This window comes from Drosophila takahashii, chromosome 2L, assembly GCF_030179915.1.
Source record: "Drosophila takahashii strain IR98-3 E-12201 chromosome 2L, DtakHiC1v2, whole genome shotgun sequence".
Lineage (NCBI taxonomy): Eukaryota > Metazoa > Arthropoda > Insecta > Diptera > Drosophilidae > Drosophila > Drosophila takahashii.
The window spans coordinates 30,683,175-30,704,668 of record NC_091678.1 but is presented as its reverse complement, the minus strand read 5'-3'; the positions used below and the strand labels follow the sequence as shown (position 1 = coordinate 30,704,668).

The window sequence follows — 21,494 nt, the reverse complement described above, 5'->3', positions numbered from 1 at the left end:
AATAAGAATTGGAGACATTAATTTTTTTTTAACTGTCGAAGGATAAACATCCCATCACATTTTGAAGCGGTTGTAACATTTCAAGGCGAACTTACATTAAAAATATTTCTTAAATCTTAATCAAAATTATTATATTGGTTGTTGGAGAGCTATGTAAAACTTTTAGCAATTTTTTTAAGAAAACAAGTTTGTTTTCCAGAGTTAAACGCTAGTCGATTTGGAATTGATTTACGAACTTAACGCGGCGTGATAATCAATATTTTGGGGGTTTTTTGCTTTGCTTTGGACAAAGTACAGCTTTGAAATTCATATTTTTATACCCGTTACTCGTAGAGTAAAAGGGTATACTAGATTCGTGCAAAAGTATGTAACAGCTAGAAGGAAGCGTTTCCGACCCCATAAAGTATATATATTCTTGATCAGGGTCACTAGCCGAGTCGATCTAGCCATGTCCGTCTGTCCGTCTGTCCGTCTGTCCGTCTGTATGAACGCTGAGATCTCAGAAACTACAAAAGCTAGAAGGTTGAGATTTCCCACACATATTCTTTGGCTTCCTACGCAGCGCAAGTTTATTTTAGCCGAGCGCCACGCCCCCTCTAACGCCCACAATCGCCCACTAACGATTTTAAAATGGGTCCTGCGCCCACATCTTTAAAGATTTCCGAGAAGTATAAATGCAATTTTGTTGTGTATATTTATACCTATCGAAATGTAGAAGACATTTTTCAAATCGGACCATTCATTAAAAAGTTATACGATTTATAAATTGTCAACATATATCTATCTCCCTCGCACTCCCTTTAGCTGAGTTACGATTATTAGTCGGGACACCAACCCGACACAGCGTTCGCACTCCCTTTAGCTGAGTGACGGGTATTAGATAGTCGGGACACCAACCCGACTATAGCGTTCTCTCTTGTTGTACTCTTAATTCATACAAAAATGCATAAGTTTATCTGGGTAAGAGCGAGACAGCAATAGTCAAAACTCTCCGAAATTGAAAAAGAGTTTAATAAAAATATACATGTAAATTTAATCAAATTCGTATCTTATCAATTTTTTCTTAAAAAAATGTTTTTTAAAATAATGTTTTTAGGCTTTGGGCAAACTACTAATGTTTTGAATGAAATTAGTGTAAGGATTTGTGTCGAAAAAGGAATCTGTTTGTTTATGTTTTGTCCATCTGTTAACTTATGCAAACAATCCATAATAATTTTAAAAAGATTTAAAACAAGAAAGGAAGCTAGCTTCGGCCAGCCGAAGCTTATATACCCTTGCAGATAAAGTAAATACCTATAGTTTAATGCTCACTCGGTGCAGTTCCAGGGATTCCAGATACGCTGAATTTATTTAAATTTTGTTTTTAGGTTGTCAAAAATCAAAAGATCAAGAATATATGTACTTTATGGGGTCGGGAACGTCTCCTTCACTGCGTTGCAAACATCTGACATCTGAAAACCACATGTTTTTTTATGTAGAAAGAACAAGTGACAAGTGAACAAGTGAGTAAGTGAGCAAACTGAGTTGATTCAAGAAAAAAAAGAACAAGTGAAAATTTTCACCCAAATGAGCAGTTTTTACCCAACACAAATTCAAAACTCTCCGAAATTGATAAAGAGTATCTTATCAATTTTTTCTATCAAACAATTTTGCTTTCAATAACACAGGTCGACAAAATCAAGACTTTTTCTTGGCCCAAGAATAAACGCTTCAAAACCTCAAAGAATTTTAGCTGTAGATTACTACCTCATACTTGGAAACTTTCCATCACGTCGAAGTTTTTAGAAATCCGTGGTCAAAGATCCAAATTTTCGATTTTTCGGCACTTTTTGCGGCTTAATAGTAAGAAAACCTTTCGTAGCCCAGAGCCACAATTTAGCGGAAGTGGTACCTTGAACCTTTAACTTCAAGAGTGTCCAATCACAAAGCTGGGCGACCTCTATATCTTTAGCTACAATGGATTTTACAGAAGTACTTTTTTTCATCTATAGTAGCCTGATATTTTCCTTGTTGAACTGAGACCCGTACACATACAATACATTAAAAATATCAGGCTACTATAGATGAAAAAAAGTGACAAAAAGTACTTCAGTAAAATCCATTGTAGCTAAAGAAGTTGAGGTCGCCCAACTTTGTAATTGGACAATCTTGAAGTTAAAGGTTCAAAGTACATTTTCCGCTAAATTGTGGGTCTGGGCTACGAAGGGTTTTCTTACTATTATGTCGCAAAAAGTGCCTAAAAATAGAACATTTTGAACTTTGACCACGGATTTCTCAAAACTTCGACGTGATGGAAAGTTTCCAAGTATGAGGTAGTAATCTACAGCTAAAATCCTTTCAGGATTTGTAGCTTTTATTCTTGGGCTTTTTTTTTGTCGACCAGTGTAATGTTTCTAGGCTTGAATGGCAACGGATTGGGAATTTAATTCCATGCTAAACGCAGTATGACTTTCTATATTTAAACAATATATTGCTTTGTTTTGAAAAAAGTACTTATGTTTTCAAGAAAATAGTGTAAGTTGTGTCGAAAGAGAAATTTTTTTTGTTTCTGTCCAGCTGATAACTTATGCAAACATAATGTAAGATTCATGCATGATCATAATCAGTGATCATGTGCGTTCAGCAGAACTATCTTAAGAAATCCAACAGTGATCTTTGATCATGTTGTTCTGCTAAACGCGGCATTATGCATTTTTTTAAATCTTTCTATAACTCTTATGGATTGTTGCATTGAATCTTCCAATGTTTGTGTTACCCCTGTGTATTTTGAAACCAGAGATGGAAGAAATGTAAGGGGTGAATGACGTTTTGTCCCTTCCGCTTGTATGGAGAAACCTCATGAAAATATGTTTTTTTCCAGAGGAATTTTCCCGGTGGGTTTTCCGCTGGGGCATCTATGTATGTATGTATATCTGCTGTCGCTTTTTAAGTGTGACTGCGAAAATACCACACTCATAACACGTTTAAAATGCGCGGTTAAAAAATCGATTATATCGCAAATCTTTTCTTTATCGGTAGACCTAACAGAAATCACATTAAGCTGAATTTTACAGTCGAAATATTCCTTAAAATTGCTTTTATTTTTTAAATGCAAAAAACTGATCAGCAAACTATTTATTAGTTTTCAAACGTTGAGATATTGACAAATTGTTAATTTGTAAAAAACATTGTTTCGCTCCCTTGCACACACACATGGATGAAATATATAAGAGCCACAAAATGAGTTTTTTATAAACACAATCCCTATATATTTGCGTGTTAAATTCAAATTATTGACAATACTGATATCCTTTTGCATACAAAAAATTGCATTTACATTTCTAAAACAGCTCGAAAACATTTTCTTATAGATTGTTGTGTTTTAAAATGCAAATAGCATTGAAATTACGAAATATTCAAATCAATTGATTCTCTTACCCTTTCTTACACTTTCCTCAAATTGTTTAAACAAATGGAAATGGAAACATTGCTCCGCATATTTGATTCCCTTATAAGAGTTGTCTTTTATGGCTACCTTCCAAAAACCCCCCGGTAGCAAATTCGCCAAGGGTATTTGGTTTGTATTTACCCATGTGCATAAAATTAGCTTTGCTACATTCTTAGGTAAATAATTAATTATCAAAAAATAACATCTTTACAACGAGTAAACATAACTCAGTTTAAATAGTTTAAAAATTGCATCTTTAAAAAACAAAGAGAGAACGCTATAGTCGGGTGCCCCGACTATCAGATACCCGTTACTCAGCTAAAGGGAGTGCGAAGGAGATGGAGATAAAAACTTTGATCCGCCGTAACTTTTTAACGAGTGGTCCGATTTAAAAAATGTTCTACATTTCGATATTTCGGTATTCATTAACACAATAAAACTGCATTTTTACTTTTCCGAAATATTGAAATTTTTAATTCGTATATAAGCGATTGTGGGCGTCAGAGGGGGCGTGGCATCTTTTTGAAACAAACTTGCGCTGCGTAGGAACTCCTAGAATCTGCATGCAAAATGTCAATCCTCTAGCTTTAATAGTTTCCGAGATCTCAGCGTTCATACCGACAGACAAACAGACGGACATGGCTATATCGACTCGGCTAGTGACCCTGATCAAGAATATATGTACTTTATAGGGTCGGAAATGCTTCCTTCTAGCTGTTGCATACTTTTGCACGAATACAATATACCCTTTTATAATACAGGGGCAATTAACAAAGGAGAAAAGGTAGAACGATGTAGCAATGCTAATATCAACAGGTTTAGTTTTGAAGGACCGATTAAAAAAAATTAAGCCTTAAATTATCCTATCTCTGGAATTCTTTTCAAAAATGTCCACTTAAAGGCGATACTATTGCTTCAACTTTTTAAAATAAGAATTGGAGACATTAATTTTTTTTTAACTGTCGAAGGATAAACATCCCATCACATTTTGAAGCGGTTGTAACATTTCAAGGCGAACTTACATTAAAAATATTTCTTAAATCTTAATCAAAATTATTATATTGGTTGTTGGAGAGCTATGTAAAACTTTTAGCAATTTTTTTAAGAAAACAAGTTTGTTTTCCAGAGTTAAACGCTAGTCGATTTGGAATTGATTTACGAACTTAACGCGGCGTGATAATCAATATTTTGGGGGTTTTTTGCTTTGCTTTGGACAAAGTACAGCTTTGAAATTCATATTTTTGTACTCTTAATTCATACAAAAATGCATAAGTTTATCTGGGTAAGAGCGAGACAGCAATAGTCAAAACTCTCCGAAATTGAAAAAGAGTTTAATAAAAATATACATGTAAATTTAATCAAATTCGTATCTTATCAATTTTTTCTTAAAAAAATGTTTTTTAAAATAATGTTTTTAGGCTTTGGGCTTTGTAATTGGACAATCTTGAAGTTAAAGGTTCAAAGTACATTTTCCGCTAAATTGTGGGTCTGGGCTACGAAGGGTTTTCTTACTATTATGTCGCAAAAAGTGCCTAAAAATAGAACATTTTGAACTTTGACCACGGATTTCTCAAAACTTCGACGTGATGGAAAGTTTCCAAGTATGAGGTAGTAATCTACAGCTAAAATCCTTTCAGGATTTGTAGCTTTTATTCTTGGGCTTTTTTTTTGTCGACCAGTGTAATGTTTCTAGGCTTGAATGGCAACGGATTGGGAATTTAATTCCATGCTAAACGCAGTATGACATTCTATATTTAAACAATATGTTGCTTTGTTTTGAAAAAAGTACTTATGTTTTCAAGAAAATAGTGTAAGTTGTGTCGAAAGAGAAATTTTTTTTGTTTCTGTCCAGCTGATAACTTATGCAAACATAATGAAAGATTCATGCATGATCATAATCAGTGATCATGTGCGTTCAGCAGAACTATCGTAAGAAATCCAACAGTGATCTTTGATCATGTTGTTCTGCTAAACGCGGCATTATGCATTTTTTTAAATCTTTCTATAACTCTTATGGATTGTTGCATTGAATCTTCCAATGTTGCAAGAATCTTGCATCATGATCAGTTATCAGGAAGCGTAAAAATAGTACGCTACCTTTTCTTGATACATGGCTTCTGGCATGTATCGATAGCCGAAATATCGAAACATATTAATATGATCTAGTATTACTAGTATTAGTAGTAGTAGTACTTCTTTAATTTAATAAAAAAAAATATTGGGGGTTGACATAATACATATATAACAAGAGAGAACGCTATAGTCGAGTTCCTCGACTATTAAACTTCATATGAAACAAAATTTTTTGACGTTGTTATACCCTTGCAGAGGGTATTATGATTTCAGTCAGAAGTTTGCAACGCAGTGAAGGAGACGTTTCCGACCCCATAAAGTATATATATTCTAGATCAGCATCACAAGACGAGTCGATCTAGCCATGTCCGTCTGTCCGTCTGTCCGTCCGTCTGTCCGTCTGTCCGTCTGTCCGTCTGTCTGTTTCTACGCAAACTAGTCTCTCAGTTTTTGAGCTATCGATACAAAACTTTCGCAAAAGTCTTCTTTCTCTTGCAGGTAGTATATATGTCGGAGCCGACCGGATCGGACAACTATATCTTATAGCTCCCATAGGAACAATCGGAAAAAAAAACTTTAAAAAATTCTAGCTTCGGTGTTTTTTGAAATATTACCTTATACTTTTGGGGATGTTATTTTTTAAATATTTCTGAATTTCGAATAAATTATTTAAAAAATCGGACTACTATATCATATAGCTGCCATAGGAACGATCGAAAAATTAATGGAAAAGTAATAGGAAATAAATTCAAGCTTCTTTGCTTTTTATTGTATTATCTTCTACTCTAGGATATGACTCTTTTTAAATATTTCCGAATTTCAATTTTAATTTAATCAAAATCGGACGACTATATCATATAGGTGCCATAGGAACGATCGGAAAATTAATGGAAAAGTAATAGGAAATAAATTCTAGCTTCTTTGGTTTTTATTGTATTATCTTCTACTCTAGGATATGACTCTTTTTAAATATTTCCGAATTTCAATTTTAATTTGATCAAAATCGGACGACTATATCATATAGCTGCCATAGGAACGATCGGAAAATTAATGAGAAATATTAGAAAATTGAACATTTTTGCGATTTGTTAATTAATAGGAATGATCTGCAAGGGTATATAAGCTTCGGCTGGCCGAAGCTAGCTTCCTTTCTTGTTTTTCATATGAAGTTTTTTGTTTTGGACGACTTTTTGTTGGGTTGAGTACTAAGCCTTAATATAAATATGCCTTCTTGTATGTTTTTCGCGCACCCCATTCCAAATATTTTACATTTTGCAATCACATATTCCAAATTAGAGTGACCAGCTTTTTTCCAGCACCAGCAGGAGTGTTAAACACGCGGCGACGGCGCCATCTATGGCACGGAATTAGTACTGTTTGTGGGCGCCACGGCTTTTTGGGTTTGTGGGCGTTAGAGGGGGCGTGGCACCTTGATAAAATAAACTTGCGCTGCGTAGGAAGAATATGTTTAGGAAATACCAACCTTCTAGCTTTTGTAGTTCCCGAGAACTCAGCGTTCATACAGACAGACAGACAGACAGACGGACAGACGGACATGGCTAGATCGACTCGGGTAGTGACCCTGATCAAGATTATATATACTTTATAGGGTCGGAAACGCGTCCATTTAGCTGTTACATACTTTTGCACGAATACAATATAACCTTTTACTCTACGAGTAACGGGTATAAAAATTACTTTCTAACATAAGGACATTTATATATATTTTTCTTTATTAAAAAAAGATATAATATTTTAATCAGCATGGTTTTAAAACCGTCAGCTAATAACCGTGCATATAAAGACGACTTACCATTCTAATACACCTGGCTTCCCGGGTCTTCCCCAGATACCAGATCGTTCGAATGAAAAGCGCCCATATATGCAAAGGTGTCTCCTATATCGATTCATCAAAGAATTGATTTCTAAATCAAATATAAAACAAAATGTCATCGTATGTGTGTGCCGACCGCTGCTTTAGAGATACACGCGACCTTCCTCTGCTGATGCTCAATCTCTACTGTGTGCGCATTTATCACGCTTTTTAACACTGAAGAAAAATGTTATAGAAGAGAACAACTGATCTTTTTTAAAATAGGGCTGCCAATCCTACATTCGGCTATTCTGACAATTCATTCGACCTGAATGAAGACGACCACATCTTCATATATTCGGCGACAGTGTTCGTTTTATTTGGACCTTCATCATCTCCTACTTTTTCGACAAGGTATCGACCATGACTCAACTTACGAGTCACGGCGTACGGCCCTAAAAACTTTTTTTTCAATTTCAACCCTGGACCAAACTGCGTTCTCTTAATAGCTACTACATCTCCGAGTTTGTACTCAGACTCTGGCTTTAATGGCTTGTAATTTTGAACTAACCCAACCACTGCTGATCTTATGTCGGTACTCACTGAAATTAGATGCCATTAACTGATAGAAAATTTCTGTCAAGTCTGAAATGTTAGTGGAAGTCGCATTTACAGCCACATTTTGATTGTCATTATAATGAGTGAGACCTAAGTCATGGCTTGGACTATTTTCATCTCTACCTAAGATGAGATCGGACATATGGGCCGATCTTTTACAAACCGAACAGATTTGCCCAAAAAAAAAATTTCACATTTTTTATTTGCCTGAAACTTTTTTTACACGTACTATTCGGAAAATAAGTAAACACGTGTATCAGGATTTGACCGAAAAAAAATTATTTTCCTAGTTAGAATTTTTTTAAGTGTGCCAAAAATTGTCAAATTTGAAAAAGTACCCTCTCATTGAAAATCTGTATCTCCGGTTATATGAATCCAATTGACTTCATGTCTTTTGCATTAATTCCTCTAAAACCTCTCCTTTCAAAATAAAATTTCTTAAAAAAATTTATTTTTTAATTTCTTAAAAATAAAAACAAATTAAGATTTAAAAAAAATTTTTAACTATTGCCCCCACAAAAAAAATTTTTTTTTTATTTTAATACTAGCGCCATATTGTTAGTTACAATCGGTTTTTGTAAAGAGTTGGAGCCACTTTTAGTTTTTAAAATATCGAATTTGTTTTAGCAAGGCCTCGGCTTTTTTCTATGAAAAAACGTCGCAGCAAGTAGATCTACTCTCTCACTCTTATCGGATCCTAATGGAATTTATGTTTTCTCATTGTTTACTAGTCCTTTAACAATTGTTAATGATTTAAAGTTAAGTTTTAAGTTTTTTGACAATTCTGAATGACAAAAAGTAAAAAGTCATTTTTTAATCAATTAAAAACTTACAACTATTTATTTAACCATCTATTTAATAAACAATAATTTGAAATTTATTTTATTTATTATTTTTTTATATTATGTAATTTATAAAACATTTTAAAATATTGATTTTTAAATAAAAAAAAAAAAAATTTAAATTTAATAATTTTTTATTTTTATTATATACATTTTTTTAAAAACTTAAAAAAAAATATTTAAAAATGTTTAATAGATTGCATAATATAAAAAAATAATAAATAAAATAAATTTAAAATTATTGTTTATTAAATAGACGGTTAAATAAATAGTTGTAAGTTTTTAATTGATTAAAAAATGACTTTTTACTTTTTGTCATTCAGAATTGTCAAAAAACTTAAAACTTAACTTTTAATCATTATCAATTGTTAAAGGACTAGTAAACAATGAGAAAACATAAATTCCATTAGGATCCGATAAGAGTGAGAGAGTAGATCTACTTGCTGCGACGTTTTTTCATAGAAAAAAGCCGAGGCCTTGCTAAAAAAAATTCGATATTTTAAAAACTAAAAGTGGCTCCAACTTTTTACAAAAACCGATTGTAACTAACAATATAGCGCAAGTATTAAAATAAAAAAATAAATTTTTTTTTGTGGGGGCAATAGTTAAAAAATTTTTTTTAAATCTTAATTTGTTTTTATTTTTAAGAAATTAAAATTTTTTTTTTTAAGAAATTTTATTTTGAAAGCAGAGGTTTTAGAGGAATTAATGCAAAAGACATGAAGTCAATTGGATTCATATAACCGGAGATACAGATTTTCAATGAGAGGGGACCTTTTTCATATTTGACAATTTTTGGCACACTTAAAAAAATTCTAACTAGGAAAATAATTTTTTTTCGGTCAAATCCTGATACACGTGTTTACTTATTTTCCGAATAGTACATGTAAAAAAAGTTTCAGGCAAATCAAAAATGTGAGCCAATACAAGGTGTTCGGTTTGTAAAAGAACCGCCCATATGGCCAAGATCTACTGAATGAACTGCGTGGAAAACGACTCCTTTTGCTCCAATCGTTGAGGTTACTGTATTAAGGACATCGCTACCGATCACACCTTTATAAAGGGTATCCTTGTCAACGTCATCCAACTTCGTCGCAACTGTGAATGAGCCTAGAGTGTATATCTTCTTGCCACCTATTCCAATTAGCTCATTAATATCAGGTTTGAGAATATCAGATACGCATCAAGTTAGCAGAACAACTTTGGAAATTGCAATTTTTTCTTATTGACAATTTGCCGTTATTTATCCGTAAATTATTCGTGAAACAATATATTTTGCCGCTCAACTATTTTAAAAGATATAAGATGTTCTGCTAACGTGATATCAAGTTAGCAGTACAACTCCTTAAATGTTAACTTTTCCAAAATGATTTTAAATGGGATTTTGCCGTTACTTATCCGTAAATTATTCGTGAAAGAAAAAATTTTGTCGCTCTTAAATTAAGATTTATTTTTTAAAAAAACATAGTTGTTCTGCTAAGTTGATATCAAGTTAGCAGTACAACTTTTCAAGTGTTAACTTTTTCGAAATGTTTTTAGCTGACATTTTGCCGTTATTTATCCGTAGATTATTCGTGAAAGAAAAAATTTTGTCGCTCTTAATTTAAGATTTATTTTAAAAAAAACAAGAAAGGAAGCTAGCTTCGGCCAGCCGAAGCTTATATACCCCTGCAGATCATTCCTATTAATTAACAAATCGCAAAAATGTTCAATTTTCTAATATTTCTCATTAATTTTCCGATCGTTCCTATGGCAGCTATATGATATAGCCGTCCGATTTTGATCAAATTAAAATTGAAATTCGGAAATATTTAAAAAGAGTCATATCCTAGAGTAGAAGATAATACAATAAAAACCAAAGAAGCTAGAATTTATTTCCTTTTACTTTTCCATTAATTTTCCGATCGTTCCTATGGCAGCTATATGATATAGTAGTCCGATTTTTTAAATAATTAATTTGAAATTCAGAAATATTTAAAAAATAACATCCCCAAAAGTAGAAGGTAATATTTCAAAAAACACCGAAGCTAGAATTTTTTAAAGTTATTTTCTTTGGGAAGCAACATCCATTTTTCATGTTAAAACATTTTTAACTTTTGATTATGTGTAATGTTGTAAATAATATTGACTCGATTTACTGCAGAAATGAATAAGCCTCAAGGACGCAGAATACGCGGGAATTTTACACATTTGACGTCGACGTCAGCAGAGCTCTGCTACCGTCCGCGTTGTACATACCAGAGAGCTGCAACGAGCATGATCGAGTACGATCGATCATCGCTCGATCATTTTCGTTTAATCCGGTAAACTCACTCGGCAACGAATAATCACGAACAAACCCGAAAGCCAAAGTACGATCCGATCAACTACCCCACTCGCTTCGTAACGATCAATGATGTGATTTTGAACTTCGGGTGTAGGTGAACAAAACGATCGTTCCGAAGCGCTCAATCGTTCCCGATTATTGCGACCTCGAGTCAGTTGTACATGAATAGATTGTGAACGGATTAATATAATTTCTTGTAACGACGAAATAAAATAGGGGAAGAGTGCACTTCAATGTATTATATGTTTAATGAGAAATATTTATTCCATATGGAACTTTTTCCTTTCCGTTGGCCTGACAACGTGTAGGTTCCATCTGATTTTAGTTCTAAAACGCTTTCAAAATCTATTACTTGTTGTCCTTTTGTGCAAATATAAAAATATGTTGTGCAAAATATAAAGCAATAACACGAACTGCACGGTCATACCGATGGGCGCAAAGGACGATCAACCAATCGATTGCACAAAATATTCGATCACAAACGGGTAAAATCTTCAAGGCGAACGTTCACACACGATCAGATCATACACTTGAACGATCACAAACGATCATTCATGGGACGATCGCATTCGCTCACCGCTCATTTCGTTTCGCTCACCCGAAGCGATTAATCAAAACGGTTACGAGTAAATGATCGGGTGTACCCGAAAATGATTGACTCGTTGCAGCTCTCTGGTACATACATATGTTAGCAGAACAACTATGATTTAAACAACAAAAATGTTAAAACCAGGGCTGTGAACCACTCCGGAGCTGAACCACTCCGAACCGGAGTGGTTCACTTTTTTTAGAAAACGAACCGAACCGTAAACCGGAGCGCCGATTTTGTTTATAATTGAACCGGAACCGAACCGGAACTTTTTTTTTTTTATATTCGGTTCGGTTCACGAAAAATTTATTTTGTGTGTTCGTGTTTTTTTATTCAACAGTGTGGGGGGTTTTCTGATCATATTAACATAGAGTTTATTTACTAAGGGAAATAAAAATGCGCCAATTTTTGTGGCTATGCAATGACTGCATCTAACTCAAACAATCTAATAATATATAACTATCATCTTCCAAAACTTTTCGCAGTATGCCCACATTAAAATTACATGATTAAAGCAAAGAGTATACTCTTTGCCTTAACTGGTAAACACTTTATAAATCATAAATCTAGTAACTTTACTTATAAGTCTTAATGTTATGGTACATATTTCAATGAAAATACATGGAAATAAATGTTGACTTTATTATTTCATGAAAAAAAAAATTATTTTTTTGAACTCTGGTTCGAACCTGAACCCTGCTCCGGCTCATCATTGAACCGGTTCGCAAACCGGAACATTATCTGTCGATTAGGTTTGAACCCCGAACCGAACCCATGCAAAAATAATATGGGTTCACAGCCCTGGTTAAAACAAGAGCAACTAAAGAAATTTCACGAATAATTTACAGCAAAATAACGGCAAATTCCCATCAAAAAAGATTTTGAAAATTTTGAACTTTGGAGTGGGTGTTCTGCTAAGTTGATATCAACTTAGCACTTGATATCAAGTTAGCAGAACATCTTATAACTTTTAAAATAGTTGAGCGGCAAAATATATTATTTCACGAATAATTTACGGATAAATAACGGCAAATTGTCAATAAGAAAAAATTGCAATTTCCAAAGTTGTTCTGCTAACTTGATGCGTATACAATTGACTATACTGATTTCATATCATTTTTACAGGATTTATCTTTGACATATAATGAAATTTTACTAACCGGTGACCTTAACAGTAACATGTTATTGGAGAAGCATTTGTCCAATAATATGGAAACTGCTGAAATGTACCTGGTAAACTCAACTTATGTAACACTCTTCACTAGTACCTGTAACACCCTTTTTAATTTCTAAATCCCCCGTACTTTGCCGGACGTTTTGATAAAATTACCCAACTTAAAAATGTTTCCCAAAAATATAACTTTATTTAGAATAACTCTAATGAATTTTATGAACTACCTGCATACTACGATTTTTATACCTACTTCGGTTTATATTTAACAAGAGAGAACGCTATAGTCGGGTTGGTGTCCCGACTATCTAATACCCGTCACTCAGCTAAAGGGAGTGCGAACGCTGTACTCGGGTTGGTATCCCGACTAATAATCGTAACTCAGGTAAAGGGAGTGCGAGGGAGATAGATATATAACTTTTGATTGCGTATAACTTTTTAATGAATGGTCCGATTTGAAAAATGTATTCTACATTTCGATAGGAATAAATATACACAACAAAATTGCATTTTTACTTTTCGGAAATATTTAAAGATGTGGGCGCAGGAAGAAATATGTGAATATGTGAAGAATATGTGTGGGAAATCTCAACCTTCTAGCTTTTGTAGTTTCTGAGATCTCAGCGTTCATACAGACAGACAGACGGACATGGCTAGATCGCCTCGGCTGGTGATCCTGATCAAGAATATATATAGTTTATATGGTCGGAAACGCTTCCTTCTACCTGTTACATACTTTTGCACGAATCTAATATACCCTTTTACTCTACGAGTAACGGGTATAAAAATATGCTTTTTATAAAACCTCTCGAAAAAATTAGCTAAAAAAAATCCGTCGGCAAACCGTCTACCTGGCAGTGTTACCAATTAGCTAGCACTTTAAAATACCAAATTTGTCCAAATTTCGGAGTAAGTTATCGAAATGTTTTGTTAACGAATTATTTATTCAAAGGTACTTAGTATTGTAGTTAAAAATGAAACCTATTTCTGGTACAAATTTTATGGTAAAAGAAGTTGTAGTTATTGAGAAATTAATAAAAACAGGCCGCAAGTTGGCATCACTGTCGTGAAAAAATGTCCTATTTTTGCCGGGTAAAACGCCGGCTGTGAAGAAGAAGAAGATATGTAAGTAAACAAGTACAACATTTTTGTTTATTATTAATTTAAACTAATAAACGTTGCTAATTTTCAGGGGTAAACATAGGTCACCAGCGCAAGACGCTATATTCTTGCGATTCATTCGCGATAATATCGACATTGCCAAAGGATTTACTCGGGGCGACCGCGTTCTGGTGACCACCGCTTGGGAGGATCTGGCCAGTGAGCTAAATGCCCATGGACCACCATGTAAAACCGCTGACGGGTGGCGCCGAGTAAGTACAGAGTATGTACTACATACACACTTTTCTATTAAATGTGATTTTTGGTAAATAAATTAAGGTTTGGAAGGATTGGAAGCAGTCGATAAAAAAAAGATTGCGACCAACAAAAAGGAGACTAGGGCGACAGGAGGTGGTCCCTTTCAACAGGAAGCATTGACGGCTACGGAGGACGCCATAGCAGTCGCTATCGACCTTTACCAGATGGTAGAAGGAATAGCCGGGGCTGAGGCTTTTGGGTTAGGCAAGGAAGACGAGCTCCCAGCCCCTTCAGGTAACTACCATATAAACCCATCGATTTACAGTTTTTAATTTACAAAGCTTTATTTGAACCATCAGCTAAAAGGCCTCGAAAGGAAATCAGTGCTGCCCCCCAAAGTGAGGACGAAGACACGGTCGAAGAACCCGCCATCTTCCAATTGCCGCAAGAGTCTCCAAGTCCAAAGAGAAATTCCAAGGCTGGATTTCATTTAAATGGAAACGCCGATCTCAACACCCTTGTAGCCGAAGAAGGTGCAAAGATAGCTGAAATGGCTGAGGGTATTAAGAATTTAAATAAGACCCTCAAGGATGGCAACGATGCCATTGTAAAACAAATGATAAAGCAAAATGAACTTATTGCGGAAAACAATCGCTTGTTAAATTTATTAATAAATAAAAACATCTAGCTAAAAAAATTTAAATACAGCTTTTTATTCAAATTATGTTCAACGGCGCCTTAATGTTGATTTCATCTCGAATACTCGATGCTTCTGAAGGTTCATTATTTACTTCATTTACATCTTCCTCACTCGCATCATTTTGATTGTTGTACCTTTCAACATCGAAATCCGGGTCATTGCGATCACGGCAAAGGTTGTGGATCGCACAGCACACATTAATAATGCGGCTAACCTTTAAGGGGTGGTACAACAAACATCCTTGAAGGGATCGAAATCTGCTCTTAAGAACACCAATGGTTCTTTCTACAACATTTCTGGCCGACGCATGGCGAAGGTTAAACAAATGTTGACCAGTTCCTGCAGCTGGGCTTAGATAAGGGGTCAAAACGAAAGGTTCCAGTGGATAACCGGAGTCCCCAAGAAGCCAGCTTCCACGGACCCCACTATCATATTTTTGTTGCAGAAATTCTCTGGCCAGGCTCATATTCCAAGCAAATGAATCGTGAGTTGCCCCTGGCATTACCGCATCCACAAAAAGTATTCGTAGATTATAGTCACAAATCTGTAGAGTATATCAAACTTAATACTAATACAACCTTAAAGAACGACATTTAAACAATTGACATACCCACAGATTGCACAGAAACACTTTTAAGAAAACATCAAAATATCAACTCACAATAGTTGCATTTATGCTAAAATACCCTTTCCTATTCAAGTAATGGGACTCTCCTTCATTTGGCTTAATTATTTTTATATGGGTGCCATCAATACATCCAATAACTCCAGGAATCCCGTACTTATTTATTTATTTAATTTATTTATTTAATATAAAGCTATGAACAGCTCATTGGACTTAAAAAATATACAAGAAATTTTCAATATGATTGATTATTTGCGGAAGGCAGGAACGCAGTGACTCTGGTTGAATTTACATCGTAGGAACACTCATAGGATAATAAGTGGTACAATTCATTATAGTTGTCGCATAAAACTCGGAATGGGTCAAAACGGGAGTAGTTTGACCTGGCAATTTCCAGTGCTAATGGCCGAAATCGACGAGTTGGTCTAGAAGGAACGTTCCAATTTATGGACGTTATCAGGTGAAGTGAGTCCACACCGCCAGTAAGGAGCTTGTGAAGGAAGATCACGCCAGTACATATTCGACGATGCTTTGAAGTTGGCAGATTCAAAAGTCGCAGCCTGTCTTTGTAGGAAGGTAGTCGGCTTCCAGAGTCCCAGTTCAAACCACGTAAGGCAAATAGGAGAAACTGCTTCTGGACGGACTCAATCATGTCTTGATAGTGCTCATACTGTGGAGACCATACGCATGAGCAGTATTCCAGCGTTGGACGAACTAAGGAAACATACAGGAGCTTTGTGATATACGGATCATCGAATTCCTTGGACCAGCGTTTGATGAAAGCTAATAAGGCTTAAGCTTTATTGGAGATAGTGCTGACATGGCGATTGAAGCATATCTTATGGTCAAATAGGACTCCAAGATCTAGGACGGTTTCAATGCGTTCTAGCGCTGATTGGCCAATGGAGTTTGTACGCACAGCTGGATTGGAACGAAAAAATGTCATGGATTTACATTTATCTGGATTAAGCAGTAGCTTATTGACTTGGCACCAGGATTGAAGGTTATTTAAGTCAAGCTGGAGTTGCATGTGGGAACCAGTCGATGTCATATGCATACACAACTTGACATCATCCGCATACATAAGAACTTTGGAGGCCACGATAATTTGAGGAAGATCATTAATAAATAGACCAAATAGCAAAGGACCAAGATGGCTACCTTGAGGTACTCCGGAGCTTACAGATACAATTTTTGAAAGTACATTATTAAATTGTACCTTTTGGGAACGGCCTGTAAGGTATGACTGAATCCACATCAGAAGAGTTAGTGGGAAACCAAGAAGGCGCAGCTTGTGGATAAGAAGCTCATGGCACACTTAATCAAACGCTTTGCTAAAATCAGTGAAAATTACATCAGTTTGATTGGAGGATAGGAAGCCTTTATTAATGTAGGTCGTAAATTCCAGCAGGTTAGTTGTAGTTGAACGACATTTTGTGAAACCATGTTGATTCGGAGATAATAAGGAGCGACACTGATGCTGCAATTGATCGCATATGAGTTTTTCAAATAGCTTAGGAATAGCTCTTAGTTTGGCACTCCCACTATAGTTCATAATATCAAACTTGCTGCCTTTCTTATGAAGTGGAATAATAAAGGACTCCTTCCAAACGGCCGGACAGGTGCAGAGATGGATAGATTTTTGGAAAATCATGGTTAATAGAACAGAAAGTGGATCTGCGCAATATTTTAGAACGGAGCTGGTTACCATATCGGGACCTGGAGAATAAGACAGCTTTATCGAGGATAGGCTGCAACTGACATCACGTTCATCAATTACAGGACAATATATGGAGTCCGTGTGGGCTAGCTGATAGGAATAGCTAAAATCGGAATTTGGGAGATTTGAATAAGGCGAATATGTGAACTGGAAAAAGTCCGCGAACAGGTTACTGATTCCCTGGTCATTTGACGCTGATATGTTGTTCAAATGAAGAGAAGGTGGAAACATTTTGGACTTACGCTTTGAGTTAACAAAAGAGTAAAATAGCTTGGGATTACTGCGGAATTCATATTTGCAGCGTAACAGGTAGCTATTATAGCATTCGGAATTATGCAGGAAATAATTCGATTTGGCTACACTGTATTTGCAAAAATCAGATTGGAGCCCTGTTTTCGCGAATTTCTTATACAGTTTCGTCTTTAAATTTTTTAGGTGAGCCAGGTGTTTCGATGACCACGGTGGGCTGGTAGAGGTTTTTTGAATAATGGAAGGAACAAGTTTATCAAATAAGGAATACATAATATTGTAAAAGCTTGATACTGAATTTTCAAGTGAAAGATTTTGGAGTATAGACCAGTCCACTTGGGTCAAGGAAGCCGACAGTAGCGAGTAATCGACTTTCCGGAAGCATCGAGTCCGAATCGCTTTTTCAGAAGTATTTGGGAACTGAACCACACTATTAATGTTAATTTGTAGTGTCGGATGATAGGGGTCTTCAGGACTGGACAGCGGAGTACAGCGCGTTATAGTGGTATCGCAAAAGTCAGATACAAATATAAGGTCTAGGAATCTCCCATTCTGATTGGGTATGGAATTTACTTGGCCAAGGGATAAGGCGATAAGACCATCTAGGAAATCATTCTGATCGCTGGGAACTAGTGCAGCAAGATCATCATATGGCAGCCAGGATAGTTGAGAAATATTGAAGTCACCCAAAATAATGTGATCTGAAGCATCAGCGGATGAAGATATGTTCCTAATAGCGGCGAGGTGCTGCAAATATGTAGAAGCTTGGGAACATGGAGGAATATACGAGCAAGTTACAAAGAGGTTGGAGCTTTGCAGGCATATTTTTACAGCAATAAACTCAATATCGGCCGTGTCAGCAATGGACAACGCTTGGGACGATAAGTCGGATTTTACGGCAATTAGGACACCACCACCTCGACGAGAGGGGCGATCACGCCTATAAATGAAATATTTATTGGACATTATTTCACTATCGGATACGGTAGAATTAAGCCAAGTTTCTGTGAAGGCAATAATGCTCGAGTCAAAAGCAGCACTGTTTGCATGCAAACTAGTTAGCTTGCTGAGAAGGCCACGAACATTTTGATAGTGCAAAATGAAATCTAGTTTTTTGGAACCGAAGAATTTTTATTAGAGGAAAGTTCCTTACGAGCAAACTCATGGACTACTTATTGTAGAAATGGGTTTTAGGTTTGAGGATAGCCTCATTGGTTTGGTCAAATTTAATGAATTTTGGGCAAAGAATCCTTTCCATCAAGGGAAGAACATCCCATAATATTTTGCAAACCGTGGTTCTAGAAAGGGCCAGGTCAGAGTCCTTCCCAATTACTCTTTGAAAGGACCCAACTGCCAGGAACCGCAGAACCGTGGCCAGCTGGAACAAGGGCGGAATTGATGATTTTGGGATGTGCTCCTCAATCAGATGAAACACCATTATAAATGTATGTTTATCAAGTCGGAAATTGTACCGAAACCTAAAAATTACATAAATACTTAAAGTACCAGCAGAAAATACACTTGAAATTATCTTACGTTTCATCTGTTTGCGAAAGAAAATCGGACGAGCTTCTAAGTATTTTCCTCTGTAGCCTAGCCTTTTGAAGTTTTTGTCTTCGCAAGTACTCCAGAGCAAGAATTCGCGCAGATGGCATTTTGCTTTAAAATTCTTGCCAACTTATAAACGTAAGTAAACAAACGCAGCCGCTGCAAACAGCTGTTCAGGGCTGCAATATGTACATCTTGGCGGGTAATTCATATTTTTAATTTTTTTCTTTTATTGTGTACAATATGCGCTTTAAACATATATTATTTTTGTAATTTTGCAATAAAAACATTAATTAAGTTTAAAACTTATTGAAAAATAGTCAAAATAAGTCAAATAAAATTCGATAATTATTGAATATTCGATATTTAGTGTATGCATCCAGCCCTCGTCGTTTTTCGGTAAATTTTCCGAAAAAAGGAAATCTCTCGAATTTCTGTGACACCTACGGTTTTGATCGGTTGGTTTCTAAACCAACCGTCCCCAAAACCGTCGACGGTTTCTGTGACACCCCTGATAGAGACTTTAGAACGAGAATTTAAAATTTAAATGTAATGCGTGTGATTGGAATGCTTTGTATCGTTTCATTTCTGTAAATGAACAAATAGATTTTCTTCAAGAAATTGTCCTGCGTCTGTATAACTTGTGTGTTCCAGTTAAAACTATAACACCTAAACGATTCAAACACAAATGGTTTAACAGAAAAAGGCAGAGAGATGAGGCCCATGAGAAATGGAAACGGTAGAACACTAGTAACTTTCACAATTAATTTAAGACTGCTAGAAAAAATGTTAACAAACTGATACATACTGCTAAAAGTGACTACTATAATGGAAAGTTTAAAGATGATCTAGTGGCGGGTAAAACCTGGAAGGAACTTAAGAAATTCCCATTAAAAAAGATTTTGGAAATTTTGAACTTTAGTGTGGGTGCTCTGCTAAGTTGATATCAACTTAGCAGAACATCTCATAATTTTAAAAATAATTGAGCGGCAAATTTTTTTCTTTCACGAATAATTTACGGATAAATAACGGCAAATTGTCGATAGAAAAAAATTTGCATTTATAAAAGTTGCATTGCTAACTTTATCCACATCCAAAAAAAGGTCGCAGCTTATTTCAACCAGTTAACGAAAAAATCGAATAAATTAACATAGAGGCCAATAATTTTTTTTTGTTAATTTGGCATAACTAGCCTTTTGTTTAGCAACAATTTAAAGTTAACTTTACATGGATACAATGCCTTTTGCTGTTGTTGCCAAGTAAAAACTACTCTCGACCCTTGGGAAGGACTTTTGGAGTAGTTTCGTCTAAAAATATTGTGTTTTGGAATATTTTTTTGTAATGTTGACTTCTATTTTGTTTTGTGGTAATGTTAAGACACCTTAAATTGATAATCATTAGCTCTCGACATCTCTGGATAAGCTGAATCTGCGAAAAAATATGCATTTTCAATGGGTCATTTCTTTGGTTAAGGCCTAGTACTCACTTCAATCAAAAAGGCATAAATCAAAATTAATTTATATTTCAAGATCCTTTGAGTTTTTAATTCATTTATCCTTTAGAATGTGAAGAAATAAGCTGTGAGCCACTGTATCTTCTAAGTGATTGTTCAATTTCGGAATCGATAAGGAATTGTCGCAATGTTCCATAAGTGCGCTTTTAGATTGGTACATACATAAAAGTGGACATTTCGCTGGCCTATGTTAATTTTATTTATGGCAGAGTAAAATCGATTAACTTAACAACCAGCCCTTGCCTTCTGCACTTGTTTAGTGAATTGATAGTGATAATGCATAATATACATTAATGTACGTACACCTTTCCGCCCACACCATAAATACATATATGTATGTACATACGTACCTTCATCACCAGCTCAAAGGGATACTTGTAGACACGAACGGGAGACTGAAATTTTTGCACCATTTTCTTGCTTTTATCTTATCCGTGTTTGGCTAACATTAAACTCCGCACTATTGAAAAGAATTAATTTTCACTATTGCTCTATGGTTTTCATGATTTTGTCACTGTTCGACGCAAACGCGACACAATTTCCACTCCGTAGACAATTTCAAACGTTTGCAACCATCATGGGTACTATTGGTGGTGAGGAGTTAGCTACCACTATCGATGGTTTGAAAAGTATCGCGATAGTATCTTCGTCAAATTAATCATTTAATTATCACTATGGACGGCAGTCCATGTAGTGACGAAGCGCACCAGGAGAGTGTGCGAAGGCGACTACTATATACATATACACGAAGAAATGAAAATCTACTGTGATGGTCCGATCATAAAGGTAAGGTCAGAAAGGTATTGCGAAAACTAACAGGATTGCATACCAAGACTCTAAGAAAATCAATTGGCTTGGGAGAGAGAGCGGTGAAAGTGAAAAAGTGAAAATTTCGAAATTTGGAGCTGTTGGGGTAGGTAG

General features: G+C 35.4%; 1 protein-coding gene across 4 annotated transcripts in view; it reads right to left on the bottom strand.

Annotated features, from left to right (window-relative positions):
* Nucleotides 1–21,174, bottom strand: part of LOC108054185 (protein real-time) — a 64,920-nt gene extending 43,746 nt beyond the window's left edge. Inside the window, exon 1 of one of the 4 annotated variants that reach the window (XM_044393453.2) lies at nt 20,924–21,174. In XM_044393453.2, coding sequence (XP_044249388.1) covers nt 20,924–20,986 — 63 coding nt within the window. In that variant the 5' untranslated portion in view covers nt 20,987–21,174. The remainder of the gene's footprint in view (nt 1–20,923) is intronic. The other 3 variants (XM_044393452.2, XM_044393450.2, XM_070212544.1) reach the window with 3 other exon arrangements.
* Nucleotides 21,175–21,494: the final 320 nt, after the last annotated feature.